At 27.5% G+C, this 25,223-nt stretch overlaps 1 protein-coding gene across 1 annotated transcript; it reads left to right on the forward strand.

Annotated features, from left to right (window-relative positions):
* Positions 1 to 958: 958 nt before the first annotated feature.
* LOC114130087 (uncharacterized) lies at positions 959 to 15,260 on the forward strand. The gene is made up of 11 exons (XM_027994979.2): positions 959 to 1,254; positions 6,558 to 6,752; positions 7,684 to 7,837; positions 8,895 to 8,982; positions 9,145 to 9,257; positions 11,553 to 11,693; positions 11,877 to 12,033; positions 12,116 to 12,224; positions 13,498 to 13,687; positions 14,115 to 14,300; positions 15,099 to 15,260. Exons 1-11 carry the CDS (start codon positions 1,120 to 1,122, stop codon positions 15,197 to 15,199), a joined length of 1,569 nt encoding a protein of 522 aa, XP_027850780.2. The 5' UTR covers positions 959 to 1,119; the 3' UTR covers positions 15,200 to 15,260.
* The last annotated feature ends 9,963 nt before the right edge of the window (positions 15,261 to 25,223 follow it).

The following is a 25,223-nucleotide window of genomic DNA, read 5'->3' on the forward strand; positions in this document are numbered from 1 at the left end:
TACGTTACCAGCAGTTTTACTAATAAGTTTAGTTCAGTTCAGTGATTTCGCTTAATATTTGTGTGAGTAGGTAATCAAAAAACAAAAACGGTCAAACCCGTAAGTGTTGAGTGTGTCTGATAGCTTATTTCCAGTTTAAACCCACAATTTATAATGCATTAATAACAGTAGTTATTGAAAGATCAAAGTCAATCAAACACTATTTATATATATTATAGTTTCAGCAGTCGGTGCGACTTCACTGATAATGACCGTTAAGCTCAAATGTCGTGTTCAAGTCCAGTCGAGTGATCCGGCATCGCGTAATCATAATTATAATATTGTATTATTATACTATTACGAATATACTGTTATGGTGCCTATATTTAGAGTTCATTATCTATATATCCATTTTAAGCCACGAGGTTTACCATAGACATGTCTGCGGTCTGCAGGATTATGTATTCGATGTGTTTTATGTGCATAATATATTCCATTAAACAGACCGCAGCTAACATCTCTATAATTTATGCTTCCGAAATTCAATAGAAATTGTAATATTATTGTGTTTATTTTTCAGAAGTCTTGTATTGCAGGGTTATTATAAACGTATATAAAATACACGTTTACTTTAGGGGCATATTTTTATAAATCAACAAATAATAATGATATTACTTTATAGCTAAAAAAAAATCACTAATTATACGATTGGTATGTCTACTACCGCGAGTAATAGTTTATGTCGAACAACAAACCTTGATGGCCCCATAATTTATCGATAATTATTTATTTACAAGGACTGTCGAGAGCATTCATTTAATAATGAAATGGAGTTTTTTGAATTTATACACAATTATAGTTACAATAAGTTGTGGGGAAATTTTTAATGTTTACCGTTTGGTTCAGCTGATTGTGATAAGTTGCGCGCGTATAGAAAAAACAAACAACTCAAATAATTGCTATAGGTTATGTTGTTTACAAACGTGAACGTTGCAACCAAACTCAACGAACTCACGAGTAGTATATTATCTTACGATGAATTATGTTGCGTTAACAACCGTTGTGTGCGAATATTATTACCAAATCTGAACTTTTTGAATCTGATGAAAAAAAAAAATCAAAAGCCAATCCATACGAATAATGGACTCCGAGAGGATATATGAATGGTCCGATGTTGACAGTAACTTTGTTTACTCTTCTTCAGACGACTTAAAAAGTGCGTCGACGGAATTTAATCTGGCTGCTCACGCACATAAAATTTACAAAAAAGCTCAGGTAATATTTTAATCACCGATGTTGGGCTGTAGATGGATGATTTTTCATACTTGTTAAATCGAAGACGTCGAGTCTGTCAATAATGATAATTCGTTTAACTTATATAAAACATCTTATTCTTAGAATATAAATAGTTTTAAGCATCCGTTAAATTGCAAAACGAATACATTTAATCTTCATCACGGAAAATCAAACCAGTGTTCAATAAAATTTAACATTTTAACGATAAATAATTTTTGATAACACGGCGTTGTAGAAAGGATATTTAGCTATAAAATGATATAAAAAATAGTTCATCATATTATTATTATCTCTGGTATTCCATCCGATATGTTTACGGCATTAATACACTATATAAGCGGTACCGGTACAAAATACGGAGAAGTTACGTTTGTTTGATCTTACCAACTTATAATAAATTCCGAGGTATAGGGTGTTAACGAGCTTAAAATTTCTGATATACTTCAGTTGTAAAAATAACGGTTTCCACAACTTTTGAAGTTACTATAATATATTACGTGTATCGATACTAAACCAACTATAAAGTTACTTGAAGAGGTTTTTAATATAATTTAATGTGAAACTTGGCGAGTTATTTAACAATATTATAGAACATCTAATACGTTGTTAAAAAAATTAATAATTCTGTGAAATTTAGACTGTAGGTAATATTTATTAAGATGATGCAGTACAATATTTATTTTCTTTCTCAGACCCATGCGCAACATCAAAAAAATATTGCTCTTAGAAAGAATCATCTGTTAATGAAACAAAAAATAACATTTTTGAAGATTTGATATATCGGTTTTTATATTTTATTAGTATTTGAATTAAAAAATAAAAAACGTTATTGTAAAGAAAATGAATACATTTTGTCTGCTGTGTGCGAGCCATATAAAGAAAACAAAATATGTTATCATTTTTTATTTAAACCTGTTTTCAAGATTCTGAGCTCAGCTATAAATTTATTGATTATATAATGATGTTCTAAATTCTAATGATATTTTGTAGATATTCATTATTTTTATTTTCATGTTTAAGGAAACTTCTTTTAGTAGTTGATTTCTAATAACAAATTAGAATTATTTGGTTCTTTTATTAAGTCAAAATTAAAAATTCTCAGTAGATACTTTTAAAAATAAAAATGTTAGGCAAAAATACAAACATTTATAAAAAGTTTAATATTATTATTAAAATATAATTGTTTGGTAGCCTTGGTTATGAAAAAGTTAAGCTGTATTTTTAGACCATTTATGATATTTTTAGTTGTTTTTTCATGAATCTTGATAACAATCTTTTGCTTTGTCAAAAACTTAAAAAAAAAAAATGAACGTGAAAATAAATAACTTAGTATGTAATAAATATGTATTTATTTTTTTAGGTAGGTATATAAAGTTTGTTTCATACATTTTACGCCTTTTGGATTTTTAACACAACAGTTTAATATTTCAATGAATTTAATATAACACTACATAACAATACAAAATATATTATAATAAGTAAAAAAAAAGTTCAATAAAATAAACAAATAAAATAATGAATTACTTTATTAGCAATGAAAAAAAAAATAAAAAAAATGATAAACAATTTACTCAGTAATATAAACTAATAGAACATTTTCGCTCAAAATTGTTTTTCATTGAATTTAAATTTAATACATCCATAATAGTGCCCTACTCCATTACTCTGTACACTCGGCAGCTACCTATAGTACAACCAATTGGTTAACTTCTTTGTCCTTTAATTTAATTTAAAACACTTACCATTTATTATGTTTTACATTATAATTTTATTTTATAGCTAAAGAAGAAATGATTAATTAAAGTATTTTTCTGAGTTCTAATAACATTTTTTTAATGAGAAATTATAAAACTGTTCACTGTTAATTGGTTTGCAATCAACTTACTTTACATAGAAATTACAAAGTAGTCACTTTGACTTGTTCAGTTTTGTATACTATACATAGTACATATACAGTTATATAACCAAAAATATACAAGTCTTTTAAGTCGACGAAAAAATTGAGATATTTTATTAACGACACTATACAAAAGTCAATAGTATAGAAGACTATTTTTTGAGAATTACACTTGTCTATCATATGTTATATGTATATAAACTTGGGGTGGAGTTAAGGGGTAACGTCAGCAATATACCGCCATATGTTTTTATGGTGACGAGACGTTCCCTATTTCGATGTTAAAACCCAATTAACTGTAGTGTATACAATATACATGCAGCATCTTCATCGAACTGTTTTGTTAGGAGTGGACTGCATCGTCCAATGACGATCAATAAATATAATTAATAAGTATTTATTACAAATTAACCACTGAGACAGTAGGTAATCCACAGCTCGACAGTCAAGCCATGCGATGATACTATAAATTATCTTAGAATAATTTTTAAATCCAATCGTATTAAAGTATTAAAATTTTAAAGACTCAAGTATAATTAAATAATCATATCAAGCAACCGGGTATTTAAATCATAACAAAATGATAATAATATATTAAATGGTATTTATTGGTTTTATAATGCATTTATAATACCTAGGGCAGTCCTAAGCACGTTATTAAATATTTTATAAAAATTCTTTCAAGTCAAAATTATTGTTAAATACATTTTTTTTTTTTCAAGAAAATATTAAAAAGAATATTTACTCTTGTTCCTACTAGTATCTAAAAATAATATTTAAGAATTAAATTTAACCTTAAATTAGTAAATAAGAACTAGGAGAAAAATATACATAAATATTTTAGATTCTGAGCTGAGCAATGAATGTAGGTATTGATTTTAAATTATGTGTGTTATGTTTTTATTTAAATTATTTTAACTTTTTTAACTATTAATAGACAATTTAAGTTTTATTTCTTTTACAAATACCAATAAAAAATATGTAAGTGGTAGAAATGTTTGATACCTGAAATTAAATAAATTAAATACACGTTTTTTTATAAGTTATTAATTTTACGATAAAAAAAAAAAAAATCGAAAATTGCTAAACTTAATATTTTTTCTATTAGCAATTGAAGTTAGAGTTTTATCAAAATCTTGAAAATTACAAATTATTTTAAAGATCAAAAACTATAAAAAAAAAAAAAATGTTTTATTTATTCCTAAATACCTAAGATTTGACAGTTTAATAGAAAATTATTTACAAAAATTGCAACCTACATTAAAAAACAAATTAAAACATAAAATAAAGATCTTTTATAATCGTTTGAAAATAAAAATTTTTATGGCATTGTGTATTCAACTGTGTAATAATAATTATTATTAAAGATTTTTTTTTAATTTTTTTTTTTATAGTTGTCGATAAAAAATTATTAATTGTTGTGTAAAAATTCTTTAAAATATATATTAAGTTATTACATATTAAGTTATTCTTATATCTATATAAAGCTATAAAGTTACTTCTGATATATTTAGCACAATTTTATTTTATATGTATTTGCAGTTTAAAAAGTTTATAAAATATTTAATACAATTTCGTTTATGATTACTACACATTAAAACTAAAATATATTAAATATATAATTTAAACATTATTGTTTCTAATAAATGTTTGAAATTCATATTTAGATAAGATATTGTATTTTAACAATGCATTGTAGTATAATATTCATTATTTTTCTATTTAAAAATTATTCAAAAACATTATTCGTGGTGACTTAAAATTTTTACGTATAATATTATAAATTTTAATGACATTTTCAAAAAATATCGATTTATTTTAACATACCTATTATGTAATAATAGTATTGCTATATTCACATTGTTATATGCTATTTATAGTAAGGCGTTATTAATTTAAAAGTCAATAATAATATGGTATACATATATATTTTTATAATAATTAAACACAATGTTTTCGGAGAAAATTATATCATTCTACCATAAAACTAATAGTAAAATAAATTAATATAATAGTTGTATACTTATATCATAAACATATCACGAAATATAATTATAGAATATAGTGATATAAAATGACAGAAAATTTCCACTCAACAATAGTTTTTAAATATTAAATGGCAAGTATATCATAATTCATATTATTGGATTAAAATTTAACACATCAATATAACAATTACCCATTTGAGTCCTAATGTACAGTAGAGCACTACAGCGGTACCTTCCTTAAGTAGAGTGGTTTTTAATCTTTAATATTCAAAAATTCCAAAAAAAAAGATTTAAGTTGTATAAAAAGTTTTAAATGAAATGTTGGATTTTATATTATGTTTACTAAAGATAACGGTTCTTAATTGACGTTATCTAAAATAGAAATAAGTTAGGAGTTTTAATATTATACACACTATTAATAATAAAAAAAATGATGTAGAAAACTCAGATATTATTTTAAGATAAAGAACATTATTTTTTTTAAAAGTTTTTTTTTCATTGAAAAGTTAAAACATGAATATGTAAAATAAAAGCTTTATTTCTATATTCTTTGATGTATGAATCATATTATGATGATTTTGTGGTTGTGATTTTCCAGTCCTTAGAGCACTTCTATAAAAAGAAAATGTATAATATTAAAATAACTTTATAAAACCTATCTATTTCTCTCTTTTAGGTCTATACTTGATAATAAATCTGTACTTTACAATTTGATATTTGTATACTTATTTTGACTATGTTATGACTTAATATGTTCAGAGAATATTTTTTTCGAACTGCTTCTTCCCTATAACTACACGTCAATGTTTTTGATTTTTCTAATCTTGACGATCGCTGTCCCACGGTAAACTATTTATTTTTAATTTGAAAATTAATTTCTAATTCTATTAATGCACTTTTTTACTATAGCTAAATATAGCTTCTAAGTCTCCACATGTCTAAATAGAAACACTATATGTTTCTTTTTAACTATCAAACTTTAATTTTCAAATTGTTTTTATGCTATTGTTTAGTACTCGTAATATAAATAAAATTATTCTTACAGTAAGGCCCGTTATATTATATTAAAATAAATATTATATTATATGTTGCCTAATCTTACGTTACGCCCGCGAAAAGGCTAGTTTTCTTTGGTCTCAAAAGCGGTCTATTTTACAAGTATATATATAGTACATTTTAGTATTTAATAATATGTATTGTATCATATACACACGTTTTCTTCATATCCGTGACAATAATTAAATTAAATTTCGTGTCATTTTTGCTTTTCACATTTATAGTTAAATGTTTGTGGTTTATCGAAAAATCAATAATATATGTACAAATGTTGACTTGAACATAATAAATGCATTGATACAATGCAATAATATCTCACACAATGATAATCTATTTCAAAGGAAGTGTACCAAAAAACGGAAACGCTGAATTTATCGGCTGGTGCCGATGACAAAAACGATTCTTTTGACATCCAGTCTACGCCGTGTTATTCGGAATTGTCTTTTGAACATTTGGTTAAACTTCCGGCAAACATTCCGGAACGCGAACGTAGAGTGTACGTTGTCATTTTACTGTCAATCACATTCTTCTCACAGGTAAGCAAATTCAAATTACAATTCAATGTCTCTTGCCTATACTTTCATCTTTGCAGCATCTCTGACTGAAAATCGTGAAAAATTACGGTTATATCAAGGTTAGATAGTTAAATACTATCTCATTAAAGCGTATAAACTTAAGTGAGAATTTTTAACACAAACCTTCATTGCATATTGAAAATATTTTTATTTTAAGTTCTCGAATACTTATATAGTGACAATAAAAATATATAAACGAGTAGTAATTTTTTATACAGAAATTTAGGTGTCAAACAAAATATTTATTTAGGCGACAAAGGTGCAAACAACTTTATAGTTAAGGGCTTTCATTAATCGTTAAGTTCCAACAAAATATGAACACATTTAAACATTTTTTAATTATTACAGTATAAGTTTAAATCTTATAATAGAAGATAATATTAAACTAATTATTATTTATCTAATCATTGTATAAAAGCATAACACTAAAAAACTAAAACCTAATATTACTTATTGGAAATAAAAAAAATATATATAAACGAATGGGTATAACCGCACCAAAATAATGCGATTGCGTCGGATGCATTGGAATATAATATAAGAGTAGTAACGTATAATATTACGATATCGATTCTTTTATATATAAATAAAATATGACTCGAATTCGCTTTGAAGAAACTAAAACTAATAATAATGTATAAAGCAATAAAATGTGTATTATAGCACAATTCTCATAAATTATGGTAAAAAGTTGTTTTAAACTTTTAAAGTCTAAACGTTTTAAGTACCTACTGCAGTGAATTATTGTTTATAATCATAATAATAAGTAGTTGCACATTTTCGTTTGTTTTATTGTTTGTACCTAAATCACCGAATTTAAATACAAAAACTTATAACTACGATAATTCAAAATACGCTTGGGAAAAAAAAAATAATAAAATAAATTTTGCAGATGTTTTCACGCGACTTTTGTATAACATTTTTTGAACCGACTTCAATTGATCTATCACAACGGTTGCAGACTCCATTATCGCTGTTCCCTATTTGTAATATAGTCGTGGGAGTATTTTTAACGGTTCCAGCTTGCATGTTCATCAACAAGTATGGTGAGTTTATGATGCAATTTAATCAAAAAATCAGTAAATTAATGTATATAAATAAATTTAACGATTAAATTATACATGAATAACGAATAACAATATAATAATTAATCACGAGCAAATCTAGGATTTCAATCAGAAGGGGGAAAATGGAAAGTTTAAACTCGATTTTTTTTAAAAAAGTATTTATTTATATTATTATTTTTAAATATAGAATTTTAAGTCTAGAGTCTTCTCAAAATCAAGCTATTATACCAATTGTTAAAGTGATTTTAATGTAAAATTTATGCGTTTTGTATAAAAAAAAAATAGAGCTCAATATTTAAGGCGTAGGGGGGCATGTGTCAACCCTGCATCAACTTCTCTAATCTCACGGATTTTACCTTATTATGCTTACATATTATAACTTATTATATTTGTTAGTATATTACATCATTTTAAATGTAAAGTATTATATAACTTGTCATTAAAATTATATATAAATAGATGTACATCTGAAGTGTTTCTGCAAATCGCACATGCGATATTATGTTGTACGTATATGTTATGTATCGACATTCGACACGACTGTTGCATAACCCGGTGATCTTTATTTTTTGAAATTAAATTTTTTTAATGACAAAGGAATAAACTAAAAATATACTTGTTTAACTTAGATAATATGTTGAATTACATGTAGGTATAGTGTCCATTGGTGTTAAACTTAATTTAATTAAATTTGACGAAAAATTGGGGGTTTTTAAAAATAAATCATAATTATCCTAGTTGTTTTTAATAACCATTCATCAACCTTTGTAAATAAGAGATCTGGAATTAACATTTTGAGCAAAATACACCTCTATAAATGTCCGAAATAACTTACCTCCAGACACCCAACGCAGGACCGTATACAAGGGTGGTTAGGGGTTCAACCCCCCCCCCCCCCTCGAAAATGTATCATGGATACGTGCTTGACCTAACGGTACATATCGAGTTAAATAAAAAGCCTTCCGTCCTCAATTATATATATATTCCATCCTATCTTTTTAAACAATGTTTAATCATAAGTTTGTACAAACATTAGGCATCCGGACCTGTCTGTTGTATTCTTGTGCGTTGTCGTCATTGGGAGTGGGCGTACGGTGTCTGTCAATAATCGGCGATTCGGCTTTGTGAGTAAAAAAAAAAAGAAAACAATATAATTATTATTTATTAACTTCTTTATAATCTAAAGTGACTTATTAATAGTTAATACACATTTTATTATATTTATCTATACAGTAACATGTATACTGCACGAGTATCGTACCTAATAATATGATTATATAATACAGTATATTGCACGTGTCTGCCTTGTTTCTGTCGAGTGCTTCGATCGTCGTGAAACCTTTGACGGTCACCGTGTCCACTTGTTGTTTCCTGACCGGCGAAAGAAACATGGCAACAGGTAAAAAATCGAAAACTATTTTTTTTTAAATTAAAAAACTTGGTATTACCACACAGGTAAATAATGAGTTACTCAGTTAGTAACTACCTACTCAGTTAGTTTCCTTTTTTAATTATATTACACATATAATATACAGTACGTAAACGCAACAGAGGAATCAAATGGAATGCTATAATTTATTTTATGCATAAAATTACGGAAAGCTGATAGACGATAATCGGATAGTCCAATGTTAGATAATTACAACAACATTATTAATAAATTTACGTATCATAAATAAGCATCAAGAAAAAAACTAAAATTAAACATTATAAAATAATTAAGTAGATAGGAACGATATTAAAAACTATCAGAAGTATAGTCAGAAATGGTAATGTATTGCCAATTTGCATGTTGCATCATTATACTACTAGGGGTCGATTAATAGTTAGTATGTATACTGCCATACTGCAGGTGCAACGAAAGGATATGAACGTCTTATATTCGTATATTTAAAGAAAGCGAGCCAAAGAATACATTTTAACAAATAGTTAATTGATAAGATATCCTATATTATTGCCTTTAATTTTTCTGTTAGCTAATGAAGACAATTTCAAAGTAAAAAATAGCAGAATAATAATGTGATAAGTAATTTATTTTTTATATATACCTACTTAAAACAAAAACAAAATTTTTCAAAAAATTAACATATTATTCTTTATAAATTATAGTTGCTTTATTTATTTATTATAATAAAAATAATATATTTTAGATATTAAAAAGGTATTAAGTGGATATCACTCTTCTGTATGTTTAGGTGTCAAGTGACCCGAGTGGGTCACCATTGTATACGGTAAACGATTCTGAGCGGAGACGATCTATCAAAAAATATCACAGATTATATTTCATAGTGTTTTTTGATAGTACGCATTGATAGGTATTAAAGTCATTTATTTTACTTTTAATAGGTACTACGATAAGTTGATTTATTTTTTTTTCCCAAAAATTAGCATTTAAAAATATTATTAGTATTTAATTATTATAATAATAATATATATTTTGAATATATTATAGGTTAATAAAAACTTATACAACTCAAAAAATAATAAGAGCATTTTGTAAATAGGTAACGTAAAATAGTATAAATAGATAATATTTTAAAATAAATCAATAATGTCATTGCGTATAGCTAAGTTCATAATAATATAATTTATATAAAAGTTATAAGTTCCCTTAAATAATAGTTTTAAATTTTAACAAAATAATTAACATGCTTATTTATACTAAATTTAAATAAGTAATTTCGTTCAAAGTTGAACTTAAAATATCTATATAAAATAATTAACTGTCTAAATTTATAAGGTTTTATGGCTTCAGTATGAGCTACTTGTGAGAAATCTTTTATTCAATTTTTAAAATTTAAACATAAAACGGAAGGTAAATTTTTAACTACTAAATATTTTACAATTTAATTAATTGCGCACTTAAAAAAAATATGTTTATGTATTTTTAATATTTTTTTTACAAATATAATAAAAACATTCGTGGAATCTTGTTAAATTTTATTTTCAAAAATTTAACCCAACGAATGTTTTTTTTATCAACATTTATAAAAAAAAATAAAATTTGTTATGCCTATAAATAGCTTAAAACTAGTCAAAATATTTTGAAAATTTGATGGGAAATATAAAAAAATAATACAAACATTTAGTGAAGTTAAAGTATTAAAAATTATTTGTTTTTAAATTATACAAAAAAAAAAAAAAAACAAAATCTAAAAATATATCAAAAGTTGGATTTATATAAAAATTCGCTTTTTCCTTAAATTTTTTTTTATTATTCCCCATTATATATAAAAAAAAAAATACAAGAATATCTTTTACAAAGTATAAAATACATCCGATTTTCTATCTAAAACCTCCCTCAACATTTAAAATAAAAGAATTTTATCGAATACTTATCGTGTACACATAAAAAAAACATTCACACATTATTGTAAAATCAATACATTCTTTCCTCCGTTTAGAATCTAAAATAAAAATTACTTATCCGAGTTTCGTAAGTAGCAGACTTGATTTTTTTTAAAAACAATACAAGTTTTATGTAATGATTGGAATACTTGCAATTATTTAAAAATTATCTTCTTGAACCCTAATACAATTCAATGTACTTAATAATTATTAATATATATTATAATATTATATTATTAATTATACGTGTGAAAAAAAATATTATTAGAACAACCGATCTTAGATACATAATATTAAAGTAAATATTTAATTATATAAGTTTTTATCACATCCTAATTATATTTAGGATTTCTGACTTGTGCTTCGATGGCCGGCGCAGCAGCCGGTCTCCTAGTGAAGTCGATCTTGCGACAAGAACAGCCACATTCTCAGCCCGCAGTAATCAGTAACGAAATTCACATCAATGAGGTCATCATCTTATACCTATGTAAGTGCATACTATTTCGTTCAATCATTATGGATTTTAAAATAAATCGGTCGATTTAGATCGATGTTGTAGGATTTTAATATGATTTTATCATAATTGCTGTGCACCGAGCGCCAATATTTTGGTCACCATATTGCATCATATACGTATTATACTGTTTTTATGATTTTTTTATCCCTTTAGGCTTTTTTGCAAACCTTGTATGCGTGCTACTCACGTATTATATGTTTCCGCACGAACCCAATAAGAGGAAGTATTGCGATCAATCGTCGGACACGAAGCAAAAATACGATATGCATTCCGTATCGTTTCTGCTGCAGACAGTTCTTAAATCGATACAGTACCTATCTAACTTATTATTACAAAAAACTTATAAAAATATAAAAATGTCTTACTAACGAAAATAATTCTCAATTTTACAGAAACTCTGATCTGGTCTACATCGCCCTTTCGTACGCCTGTTCCAATGCGGTCTCTTGGCCTTGGTATCAAATGATCGACATCACGTATTTGAAAGTTGGCTTTTCTCAGGTAATTATTGTCATTATTGTCAACCCCGCACATTACTACAAAACTACATAATAAAATGCACAAGACAGGCACCCACGTTTATATAAACTTTAAAGATGTAATCTACGAGTCGTTCTAATAAGAAATAGCTCATAGTTACGTCATCAATAATTCGATCCAAACTTAACAAAAAAAAATTATTATAAATTTATATTAGTTAAATATTAATCATGGTTTTAGTAAAAAAAAAAATCTACATCAAAACGTTTTCTTTGAATTTAATTGGAAAATTCTGTTATCATTTGAGGTGTATTACCGTTCGCATTAGACGTAATATTTCTTAATTAATTATAAAATATATTATATAGGTATGCCTATATTAAAATACCTATTTAATCATTTAATGAATCTTTATAAAATAAGGCTACACTTGATTATTAATACAGAACGCTACCTTTACGCAATAAACACTAAAACACAACTATCTTCATCGCATTGATTTTAATGGCCTCGTTGTTTTTATAACACACTAACGCGTTTATTACCCATTCGACTTTACAGTGCTTTGTCAAGCTTTATCCTAATACACTATCTTGTCGTACTCTGTAATGAAGCCCTCGTACACGATACAACCTTTTTTCAAGGTATACTTACTCGATAATAAAAAAACCCTTTTTTACCATTAAGATTTGATGCGTTTTCGTTTATAATGTATAAAACAATGCTTTTAATAATACTGTGAATGGATTTTTAAGCATAAATGATTTCAATATAAATTATAAAGTATTAATGGACTCTTATAGAGTTTTTGATTTTGTAAAGCAATTTAAAACTTTTTATGTAATAAAATTACCATATATTATTAACATTTTTATAAATTTGAAAAACTCAATTTCACATCTTTTTAATATTTTTTTTTTTAACCGACTACAAAATATTTATTCTTATGTTAGAGTTTGACACAACTATCATATTATATTCTGCAATAATAATACAAATCGTCTATTCATTTGGGATCTTAATGATTTTATAGTCGTCTACTTTTATAAAGTATATAACAATGCATCATCAAAATTATATACCTACGCCCTACATAATATACATTATTTTTAAAAATAAATCGGTTAATTTTTTAAGACAATTATTAAAATTATATAAAACATTTTTTTTTTTTAGATTTATTTTATAGATAGCTTTTGATTCAAATGTGTAGATCACAATAAGTACATTGATTAAATTAAATCGTTATTAATTCATATTATTATTATTTTTAAATAAATATTGTTTGATGTAGAGTGTCGGTAAGGACTGCCGATTGTGGTTAATCATTCACACGTGCGCACTCACGCTGTCGGTTTGCTGGTTGGCCGATCGGCTAGTCGGATCCAACAAACGTTTTGTTATTTTGTGCCACTGTCTTTCAGCGGTCTTTATGGTACAAGTCGTGTTGGCGTTGTGCGTCAAAAGTTTTCGCAGGACAACGAGTAAGACGCCGTTTAAAAGGAAAGGATGGCATATACACTATATTATTTAATACTATGTACAATACATAAATGTATAAACGTTTCAAAAATGTCACCACTCATTTTTTCATCGCCTACTAATAATTATCTGGTCTAGATAGATCAGAAATATAAACGTTACGCCGATACTGTTCAATTGAATATTATCGAGTTATTGCACTGCGTGAGCTATATAGATATAATGTTTGATAACAATAAAAACACTCGTTTTCACGCGATTTATTTTCTAAAGATAATATAGAACTGTTAATGTATAATATTGAATAGTTTCTTCCTACATGCTTAGAACGTTTTAATCGCGCATTTGTGAGCGAATGACTCCTGGATATATATTGATTTTTATTTGGGTTATGAATTTATGATAATTTAAAAGTTAATCGCTTTACAGAGTCCCTGGTGTTTAGCATCATGTTTGCGTTCCCGTTGTCGTGGACCACGCAGAGTTTACTATATGAACTTGCCGCGGACTATGCACATCCGCTGCCCGAAAACATGGCCGTTGGTCTTATCTGCCTGTTGGAAACGTTGTGTGAAAATTGTATGTACTTTCTACTGTACGCTTTTCCTAAACTCCGTAAGTCTACACATAATATTAATTTATTAACAAAGGTAATTTCCGAGGAAATAATACTCGAATCGGATACATGCGTTCATATCCATTGTAAAATGCTTATGGAAAAATTATTCAAAATCAAAACATCCATGACATAAAAAGTAGAAAGTAAAAATACAAAAAAGCAAAACAAACCTATATATTATTCCATTAATTATTAACTTTCATATTCCTGCAGTTGAATAAATATTTTGAATTCGCGTATTAATGATTGGTTGTTCGCAGTTTATTCTGTCCCGGTATTATTTTCTTGTGATGAATATCCATAATGTTTAATAATAATTTATAACATTGCTGCAGTACTTTGACATCTTTTACCCGGTTTTAAGACGTCTGAAAACTTTTTTGTACTCGGTGCCCTTTAGATATCGTTTGGGAATTAATTATTATTATTATTATTATTATTATTATTAAAGTCGTTGAAAGTTTAATTTGTCGAGTAATAAGTGACCTAAAAGAATAATAAATTATAGCGTTAGAAATGTATCAAGTCTACTCAAAATTCAAAGGACACAATGGGTATATGGATATTTATTTATTATTTATTACTCTTTTTTTGTTAATAACTTTAACAATTACTTACAACGGGCTATAACGAATTAATATTAATTCTCTGATGTACGACGCATGAAAAATATTTTAAAGTTCCACATGCAACATCTTAAAAATGTTTTCATTTAAATAAAATTTAAGATTATACCATATTATAACTCTAATAAATTATCATCATTTATATTACTCTTTTTTTTTTGTTTTTAGATTTGAACTGGTTGCATGTCATCACTTTTATAGCTGGGTTATTGAGTATTATATTTATCATGTTATTAGGGAAGAGAAAAGTCTTCAGATATTATAATTAAAACATACGCCTGTAATCTTAGTACTTACTACTTAATTATACGTATTCAATTGTTGTATTATAATTTATATTATGCTATTATATTGCTTTTATCTATGCATCATACTGAACAAAAAATTACGTTTATCATGCTTTAAAAGTATAGAAAGCGCAAAACACAATATACCTACAACATTGATCAATATTTAAGATTCAACAAATTACAAAGTAAAAAAAAAAAAATTATAGACATGAATTTAATGATAATTTTTAATACTGTATATATGATTTACTAATAAATTAATATTAGAAAATTTAGAAAATGAATAAAAAAAATGTTAAAGTTACAGTATAAATTAAATTTCAGTCATTTCTATAATAATTACTAAACTGAAGATTTATAAAAAATATAAAATATAAATATAAATATTTATTTTTTTTTTAATATTTTTTTTTTGTATTTATTAATATTTATATTTAAATATTCAAAACCCCTCAATAAAAAATTAATGTATAATATTATTTTAGTCGATTTACATAATTTTTTAGGTACAACGTGACATTCATAATAATATTACTAATTATTATAATACGTTCATAAAAAGTACACTTTAAAATTACATTAATGTTGAACTGATATAAAAAAAAATCTTGTAAAATGCAGATCACATAAAGATAATCATGTTAAAATATATGCGGGCCATAAAAATAGATATATATATAAGTACCTAAATACATTTTTTTTTAATTTCTAAAATAAAAAAACGTACACAACAAAATGGATTAGATGAGAGTATACCTAAGATGAGAAAGCTAAGATGTATAGATTGGCAAATTGGTAAGTGACTAATACTTTGTCTAAATCAACATTTCACTGATATAAATAAAGTTTGGATTTTTCAAATTTCAATAAAAATCAATAATATTTATGAAAATTATAATTATAATATCTATCAAGTCCAGAGAAATTTAATGCTTGAGTAATATTAGTAGTTTTATAAATGATTGCGAGATCTATGATAAGTTGTGTAAACAATCGAGTTTTCTAATATTATCCGCTAGAGAGAGCCACAACACTATATTTAGTCGTAAAATATTATTTATGTTCATAATAGTAAATGCTAGTTGTAGACGGTAGTGACTCAATAAATTTACGTTTACTGCACATATTGTGTAAACAAAAACTATATAGTTGTAAAAATTTTATTTGTGAATTTTACAGTTAAACTTCAAGAAATTTATGAATAAAATTAATTTGTATGACCATATTATTCTCAAGTTGTTAGATGTCTATAAGCAGTGAGCATAAATATTTGAAAGTTAAATAGAAAAATTATGTTATTTATTTTTATATGGGTAAATTGGTAAATACGAGAAAAGGGGAAGATTTAATTTTGGTGGAAACGGATAACACCAGTTTGCAAAATACTAATCAGACACTATTAACATACAGTCTGATACAAATGATACAATGTATAAAATAAATTGTAAAGTACAATATTCAATCATCATAATATTGTTTTTACAATTTTATTCAAGCGTAGCATAAGTTATATATCATACCTACTAAAATGAAAAAAATATATATCATAGGTTATTTAGTTGTTGGAGGTAGAATTGTTTATGTTGGATACTGGATAGTTTTTAAAACATTATATAATTTTCTAATGGATTAGATACCTGTATTCAATATCAATATACGAATTTTAATTTAAATAAATAACGTTAAAATTATAAGTACATAGACACATAAACAATATTTAGTATATTATAAGTTTAATTTTTATTCAATATCATCTTTGGAAATTGATCTTTTTTTTTATTATAATTTTTCAATTTTTTAAGTGATCCGACAAAGGCAATCGCCAATTAGTCTCTTAAATTGAATAACATAAAAATATATAAATAAATAGTATCTACATTTTGTTTATACGTCATACGAACTAGTCAAATCTGTATTTTATTTTTCAAAGTGATTTCACATAATTATTTTACTAATTTTATTAAATATTATTAATTGTACGCGTAATCTTAAATTATAGTTATAATGCGAAGCAATACGAATTTTTAAACAAACAAATTGATAATTTACTTACTAATTAATTTAAGACATAGATACAGCTATTAGTAGTTGTCATTAGTACGAAAAAATAAAAATTATTTCACGTAGTTTAAATAAAATAGTTATGTGTTTCTACATTTTTGCCTATAGACATAGTCAATTTATTCTTGGTTATTAAAAATAAAAATGTGTCAAAAATCAATATTCAATTAAACTACTAACGTCGTTAGATTGAAAATATTACAATGTACATAAAATATTATTTTTCTTAAATAACTATAGGTACAATATTATATTAATGAAATCTCTGAACTGACTCGTGAATTTAAAAATAACGGTGTCAAAAAATTGGGCCTGCGAATTATGATTTTCAAATGAATAATCTTATTTTAACCGTACTGTCGAAAGAGATATTTTCTGAACATATATACGACAGCAGCCACCGGCGGTGGTCTAGAAATCAAGTACATACCGTACTTGAAATGGCGTGGAATGTGCTGGAAAAGGTTATCCCTGTAACAACAGCAAATAATCTGATAAATTGAAGGTTGTAGAGCTGCGTCACTTGTATTATCCGCAGACACTCTTTAAACATTAACCCAAGAACTCATTAAAAGTAATTTATTTACAAAAACGTAGTATACTGCAGTAAATTTCTTCAAATTATGAGAATAACATATTACGGCAATCGAAGTATACAAATGCAATTTAATGTTTGAACATTTTTTAATTCTAAACAAATATTAAAATTAAACAATCGGATTTTTTTAAAGTGCCTATACGACGTATTTTATAATAGATAAACACTTAAATACGCATCATTGACCATTAAGTATAGAAAATAGATGATACTATGTTCAATAGTCACATATAATAATTATACCAATGGGGAGATAATGTGTTAATATCGACGATTTCATAACTGTAATTGAATCACATTTATTTCATTTTCAATAGAATATTACTAGAATAGTGGCGGATACCGGATAACCAATTATCCTTTGATTGTCATAATATGTGATAAAGCGAGATTTATAGATAAGTTCAATTAGAAAAGGAGAGTGAAATAATAATATTCGAGAGATTAGGGTACCCTAATTATAATTACCTTAAGAATTAGTCATCTAAAGATTTAATTTTATACCAAAACTATTACTATAATGACTCTAAGTCATTAATATAAGTTAATATTGATAAATTCCGTTGATTCAGTTTTTGATTTTGACATAATTCTATTATTTGTGTAGAATATTTTTTTCTAATTTTTGTTCATTGAAACGACACCGAGATCTCTATTAATATAGTTATCAAATGTTATATACGTATGAATCAGTTTATATGCATAATACCGTCTATCCATCTTTTTCAAAATGAGTTATGCATAACTCAGTTTGATATTCCTACTAGAATATGGAACCTAGTGTCCTAGCTTAATATTGAATAAGGGAATCAGACCACACATGTTTGCACTCTTTCACGAATCGAATTAAATTACTGTGTGTGGCGGGTTTAACTGTATATAACGCTCCACGACGTCCGCTGCATGTATTTATTGATAATAAACGGTTCTTTAAACAAAAATAATAAATTGTAAACATTATTTTTCTTAAATCTTAATTTTCACTGTGTTTGAAATGACAAAATATAAAACGGAACTCACCCCATCATAACCTTCACATACACAGACGACTTAATTCCAGTAAACTTTTACATCATCAACGTAATACAAAAGAAAACCAAATGTCACTTACCTATCTTGTTTATTGACTACAAAAAAAAAAAAATAATAATAATAAAGTCACTATCCCGCTATTTTGAAATAATAACAATTTTATAAATTGAAATAATTATATAGCTTAGAACAAAATAAATGGTGTAAAATAGTGTGTCAATACTGAAATAATTTTCAGGACTATGACGGTCACAAACGCATAGCTATTGTAACTGCTCCCCAAAATCTATAGAACGCGAAAAAAATCGAATATCTAACTCCTGCTATTCGTGTATTATTTAAAGGAAATCACCAAACTAAACCTATAACCATATTTTATTCGTTGGAAATTAAAAATAGTAAATTATAAAAAACATTTACATGTTTAAAATGACGAACCATAAAAAATAAAGTCGTGCTGGAAATAAGACGGTGTAGGTACCTATAGGTATTTTATTAAAATAACACGATATCCTGTATCGTTTGCACCGATGACATAGAATGATGTCGGAAAAACTGCAACTCGGCAGACGTCTGCGTGACAGGAGTACACACCGTGATGTATAACATTTTTATTGTGGTGCGAAAACACAAAATACACTAATACCGAGCCGGGCGTGTAAAAGGCGCGGACGGCGGAGGTGAAAAAATAAAATAAAATAAGGAGAAGAAAAGGCCTAACGGCGCAGACGAGCGACCGCCGCCAAACGTATTTATTATATTATATTATACGATTGTACAATATTATTTCTAGTATACATTTTATACGATTGAAAAGGGAGCTTTAAGCGTGCGTGGGGAGGGAGCGGGTTCGCGTAGCCGAGTCCACGTCGTCGGCGGCGTGTTTTACGTTCGATTGAATCAATTAGTTTTCAATCCCTTGTTTTTGCCCGACAACAACAAAAGGCTTACGGCGGCGGCGAAAAATAATACAATAATAATAACGAGACCGTTTCGTGTCCGTTTCCGTTGTCGTCACCGCTGCCGCCGTCAACGTTTTCACATAATATATATAATACACATCCGACGCCGCCGCGTGGACAATAATTGCTCATGTTGTTATTTCGCCGGAAAAGAGGTCCGTGACGATACCGTTACGAAGCTTATTCGTCTGCCTCATCCCTTTTGCCGAAACCCGCGCGGTCCCGAACAAAATATTTTACTACGTGTTTGTGTGTTGTCTATAATATACACCGCGAGTACATATAATAATATAATATTTATACGTGATATATATGCATAGCGCACACCCACACAACGATAAATAGCGTAGATTATCTTGCTTTATACACACACGGTACATACCTTCTGTCATTTATAATATTGTACAGGTAAGTACTGCGTGTGTTGTGTTTTTAAGGGTGTCGGTGTAGGAGTTAAGTTATACATGATTATACATGGCAGAAGACTTTGCACAGTTTGTCTCGAGCTACAATAATAATAAATAGATAATAGGTATTTAGTTTTTTTTGTGTCGGATAAAGATCTGTGAATTCGTGTGACGTATTTTGATGTTTCTTGAGATCGAATTGTTCAATGTTTTTTTTTTTTTTTTTAATTGACATCAATCACCCATTAGTTGACAAATGTTGACGTAGAAATAAATTACTACTACAAAAAAAAAAAAAAATAGCAGGAAAGTAAGTAATATTGCCTGCTACAAAGTACACAGTAAATGTCGATTTGATTTCACCGAGCCATTGCAGAGTAGCTTACAGTAATGGATGTATTATACTTGAATTTAATAATAAATTATCATTGGCCGTTGAAGAATGGGAATTTGAAATAATTTTTTCTGAAAACCTGAAAACATCACATTTAAGTATATATTTATTAGTTATTATAATAATGTAATATATATAACTGTTTTTTTTTTTTTTTTTTAATTCAATTTCCGGTAGATACTATAATAATAGCTTATTTAGTGAAGTTTTGTAGAAGGTACATTCTAAGTTTTGGCAGTGAAAACTATATAGGTACCTATAAATTAGGTATTAGAAAATTGATCAGCTTTGTGAACAATTGTTTTTTTTTCTTTATGTTTGATCTGAAAAAAAATATATTGTATATAATATAATATGATTCAAAATAATAACACTATAGAAATAATTTTATGTACTTCGTAGCTCACATAAGTAATGTATACATATTATATTATTCAACAAAACATTATTATTATTATTATTATTATTATATCGTAACTCGTAAACGTATAATACGATGTTTGTCTAGATAGCATTATAGTGATCTTAAAAGAAATATGTATACTATATTGTGTACATGCATAAAATATAATAATGCATCTATGGAGATTAGAGATCACTGCGGGAAGACGTGTGTCATCCGGTTATAGAGTGTGTATACACGCGTATAATTAACGTAATACTTCCGGAGCATAAGAAACACATCCCATGATTATAAATAATATTTCTAAAACGAAATCGCTCGACAACAGTCAGTGAATTTAAGAACATTCCTAGTTTTAATTTACGATAAGAGACTGCTATAATAATACTCATAAAAGATATTTTATAAACTATTTATTTTATATAAAATTTCCTAATATTTTCGTGATATTATATTATTACAAGCTTGTTGTTACTTTATCGTTTGGGACTATGTGGACTATATAATGGTAATACACGATGAAATATTGATGTACAATAGCTAAGTTTTGCCGGCAATTGCGGGTGCTTGAATTTGTTTCATCATTGCTTCAAAGAAAAAAATACATCCATCATCTTAAATATTAATTGAAACAAATTTGTATACAAAAATTATTTTTCTATAAGTTATATTTTAAAAATTCTTGTATTTATTAGACATACTACGTATTATTTAATAAAAAGCTTTTTCCTTCAAACCCAATATGTTATAAAGCAATTGGAGGGTATAATATACAGTATATACATACCCACGTATACCTTCAAAAATTAATCAAAGACATAATTAGTGAAATTAAATATTAATTACTTCCAAAAAAATATTTTTACTTTTATTTTCGACCATTAAGTTTAGTTGTTTGGTGGAAAAATTCTCGTTTGTTTAATGATAATCAACCACCATATTATCAATATCGAGTAATGATTTATTTCTGCGGCGAGATGATCCTTTTAATAAGTTCAGTAAAAACAGAAACAAAAAAAAAAACACACACACACACACACACACATCAATACATCATTGTAAAATCAATATACATTTATCACTTCGTTTAGAATCTAAAATATGACGTAGAGAAAACGTATATGAAAAATTACGATTACTATACTACCGCATCATCACAACAACATTGTACATATAATATTTAACTCGTAAAACATCAAAATCGAAAAAAGTAAACATCATAGTACCGAATAAGAACCGAATACAAATATATCGTCTATCTCTAATAACATAGTATATTGTTGTAGATCACCGTGTACAATATAACATAATATTATAATATATTATGTTGTATATACACATCGTATAGGGTGCGTATACAGAGACAAGGCAATCCGATGACACATCCGCTGGTCGTACACACACACACAAATATATATATGACCGTCGTATTACGATATTAAACACAATAACGAGTGTGTGCAGTATATATATATAGTGTGAGTCGTTACAAAAACGATGTGCTGGTCCTGCAGGAGCGCAGGACGGGCCGTCGTAGACTGTATAGGTATACGCGTCGCACTATAATAGCTCCGACGTGGAAATGACGGCGCACGTTTCGGCGGACGTGCCTTGTACAATACGATTTAAACGCGCGCAACAACACGAAGCGATCGCCGCCGCCGCGGTCTCGTATGTACGCGTACCTATATAATAAAATTATACGCCGTCGTTATTGTTATTATTATTTTTTTTATGAAAGTGCGCTACGATATAATATCGTATTGTAGTACGCGTTGTATACGCACACGCGAGATGATGTAATAATAAAGGCGCTGCAGCCGACCACTTGATTAGAGCAAATTGAACGAGTCTGTACAAACGTCGTGCCTCTCGTACACCGCGTCGGCATTATACGTCATCGCATAGAGATTTTATACAGCGCGCACGAACCACCGTCGTCCGACAAATCGTATAGTCGAACGCGTATAATATAAAAAGTAATACTTAGTGTGTATGTGTGTGTGTTCTTGTTCGGGTTTCCGTCCACTAAAGCACGTACGAGCTACGAGATAGACGTTTAAACGCGGAGAGCAAAAAAGAAACCGCGGACCGACCGGCGGCGAGAGGGCGACACCGACCACTTCGTTAAAGCGACGACATAATAATAATATAAATATAATCTCTTATATTGTTATCTGGGCGCGTATACCCCGCTCTCGAGACACTTAATACGCACACCGGATACGCCGCTATACGCCAAATAATATTATTATACATTATTATACATACGCGAGTACTGTTTAATAATATAATAATTTTATAAGCCGGAGAGTTCGATACACTTCGCGGTAGTCGTTAAATAACACGTGCAATCCGTGTAAGCGTGATATCATATATTATAGCGGGGACTACGACTGTCCCTAAAAAGGAGATTATTCACGAGCATAATATCTCCATAATGTTATACCACCCTCTGTGAATATAAACTATGATAAGAAGAAGATTTGACGTGTTTTATTTTTCTGCTATATGTCCGATCGAAGAATATATAGTGTCGTCTTTCGATCACCGCTGCAGTGTGTACTGCAGTTAAGAATATATAATATATATATAGTGCCAGATATATGAAGGGGGGCTAAGTGGGTATCCTTGCCTTTGGCACTGTAGGTATAAAGGATCTTTCGAGCTTATGAAAAATAAAAAAAGCCAAGAATATAAAATAAATATTAATTATGACGTATACTTCCAAATTTCTATCAAGAAATAAAATAATATGACGCATTACTTATTTAAAACAATATACCTAATGTTTATCTTTAAATTATTTTTGACCTGTGTCGAAGTCTTTTATAAAGTTTCCAAGTCGATATTAGTTTATCGGTTGAAGACCGACGATAATTATTTAATATTTTAATGTAAAATCGAAATGTTATCAACGGATATAAAAAATTTAAACTTCCAATTTTTCGGAAGCACATTTTTTTATCAAATTAAAATAAAGAGATTTTTAATTACCAAAACATTTTATAATTTCGATATTAATATATGAAGATAATGGTTTCAGTAAAAATATCTGATACAAAGATGTTCTTTTTGATTTGTATTTAAATATTTTGTTATATGTTTAAGTCCTGGGCGTCAAATGTCCTAGATCCGGCACAGAATATATATACTTACCGTAGTTATATACACGTGGAAACAGTATTGACGCTTTCATTATGATGTTTGTCATATTATTAATATAAAAACACAGAAGAAATTCGTAACTGACATTTTATTAAATGGTCCGTTTATTTTCATCTGACTATACTGTGCTAACTGACTGAGAAAACAGTGAAAACGGCTCCTCTGCTGCAGACAACCAGAGTTCGACACGATCGTCCTATAATACAAATATGATGCAAAAATAAAGTACACCATTAAACAAAGTCAGTTTAATAATAAATAATATTCGCTTAAATCGAATAAAACATAATATGAATACTCAAATAAAGTTTAAAATGTGTACCTATACAGTATACATATCAAAATCGATACTTAAAAATTGGTTTTAAGTACTTATATTATTGCAATACATACATCAAATCATGTTTCACCGGAACCAAATATTAATTTATTTCCAAACTTAAAACCATTAATTTTCGTTTGACTTGAATATTTTAACGCGAATACAATTCTCGTAACAAATATAATAATGCAATCGTATTCTGCAGGGACCACAGCAGGCTAAATCTTATTCCGGCGCTCGTGTATTCAATTATTATGGGCACCTGTAAGACGGGAGTACTCGCTAATAATTTGCACTCGTAACGACATAAATTTCGCAGTTATCTTCTAATGAATCATTACTGGATAACGATAAATTAAAGTCAAATGACGGCGGCCAATGTTACAACTGTATTACGAAGGTTTTTTTTTTTTTAACGGGGCGGGTTCGTGTATTTCTTTCTCTGTATTTATTTATTTTTTTTTTTTTGCCCAGGAGGCCGTCTGCAGGCGTACGCTGCGTATTTACGAAGCTATACAAACAATGATTTTGTTTCTGTTATTATTAATGGCGACCCGCTGCGTTGGATTTTTAGTTACACCAGTCATTATTATTGCAGAGACACGCGTTTTCCGTACATTAATACAGCGGGCGTTTTTCACCTCGCGGTAGGTGTC

This window comes from Aphis gossypii, chromosome 1, assembly GCF_020184175.1.
Source record: "Aphis gossypii isolate Hap1 chromosome 1, ASM2018417v2, whole genome shotgun sequence".
Classification (NCBI taxonomy): Eukaryota; Metazoa; Arthropoda; class Insecta; order Hemiptera; family Aphididae; genus Aphis; species Aphis gossypii.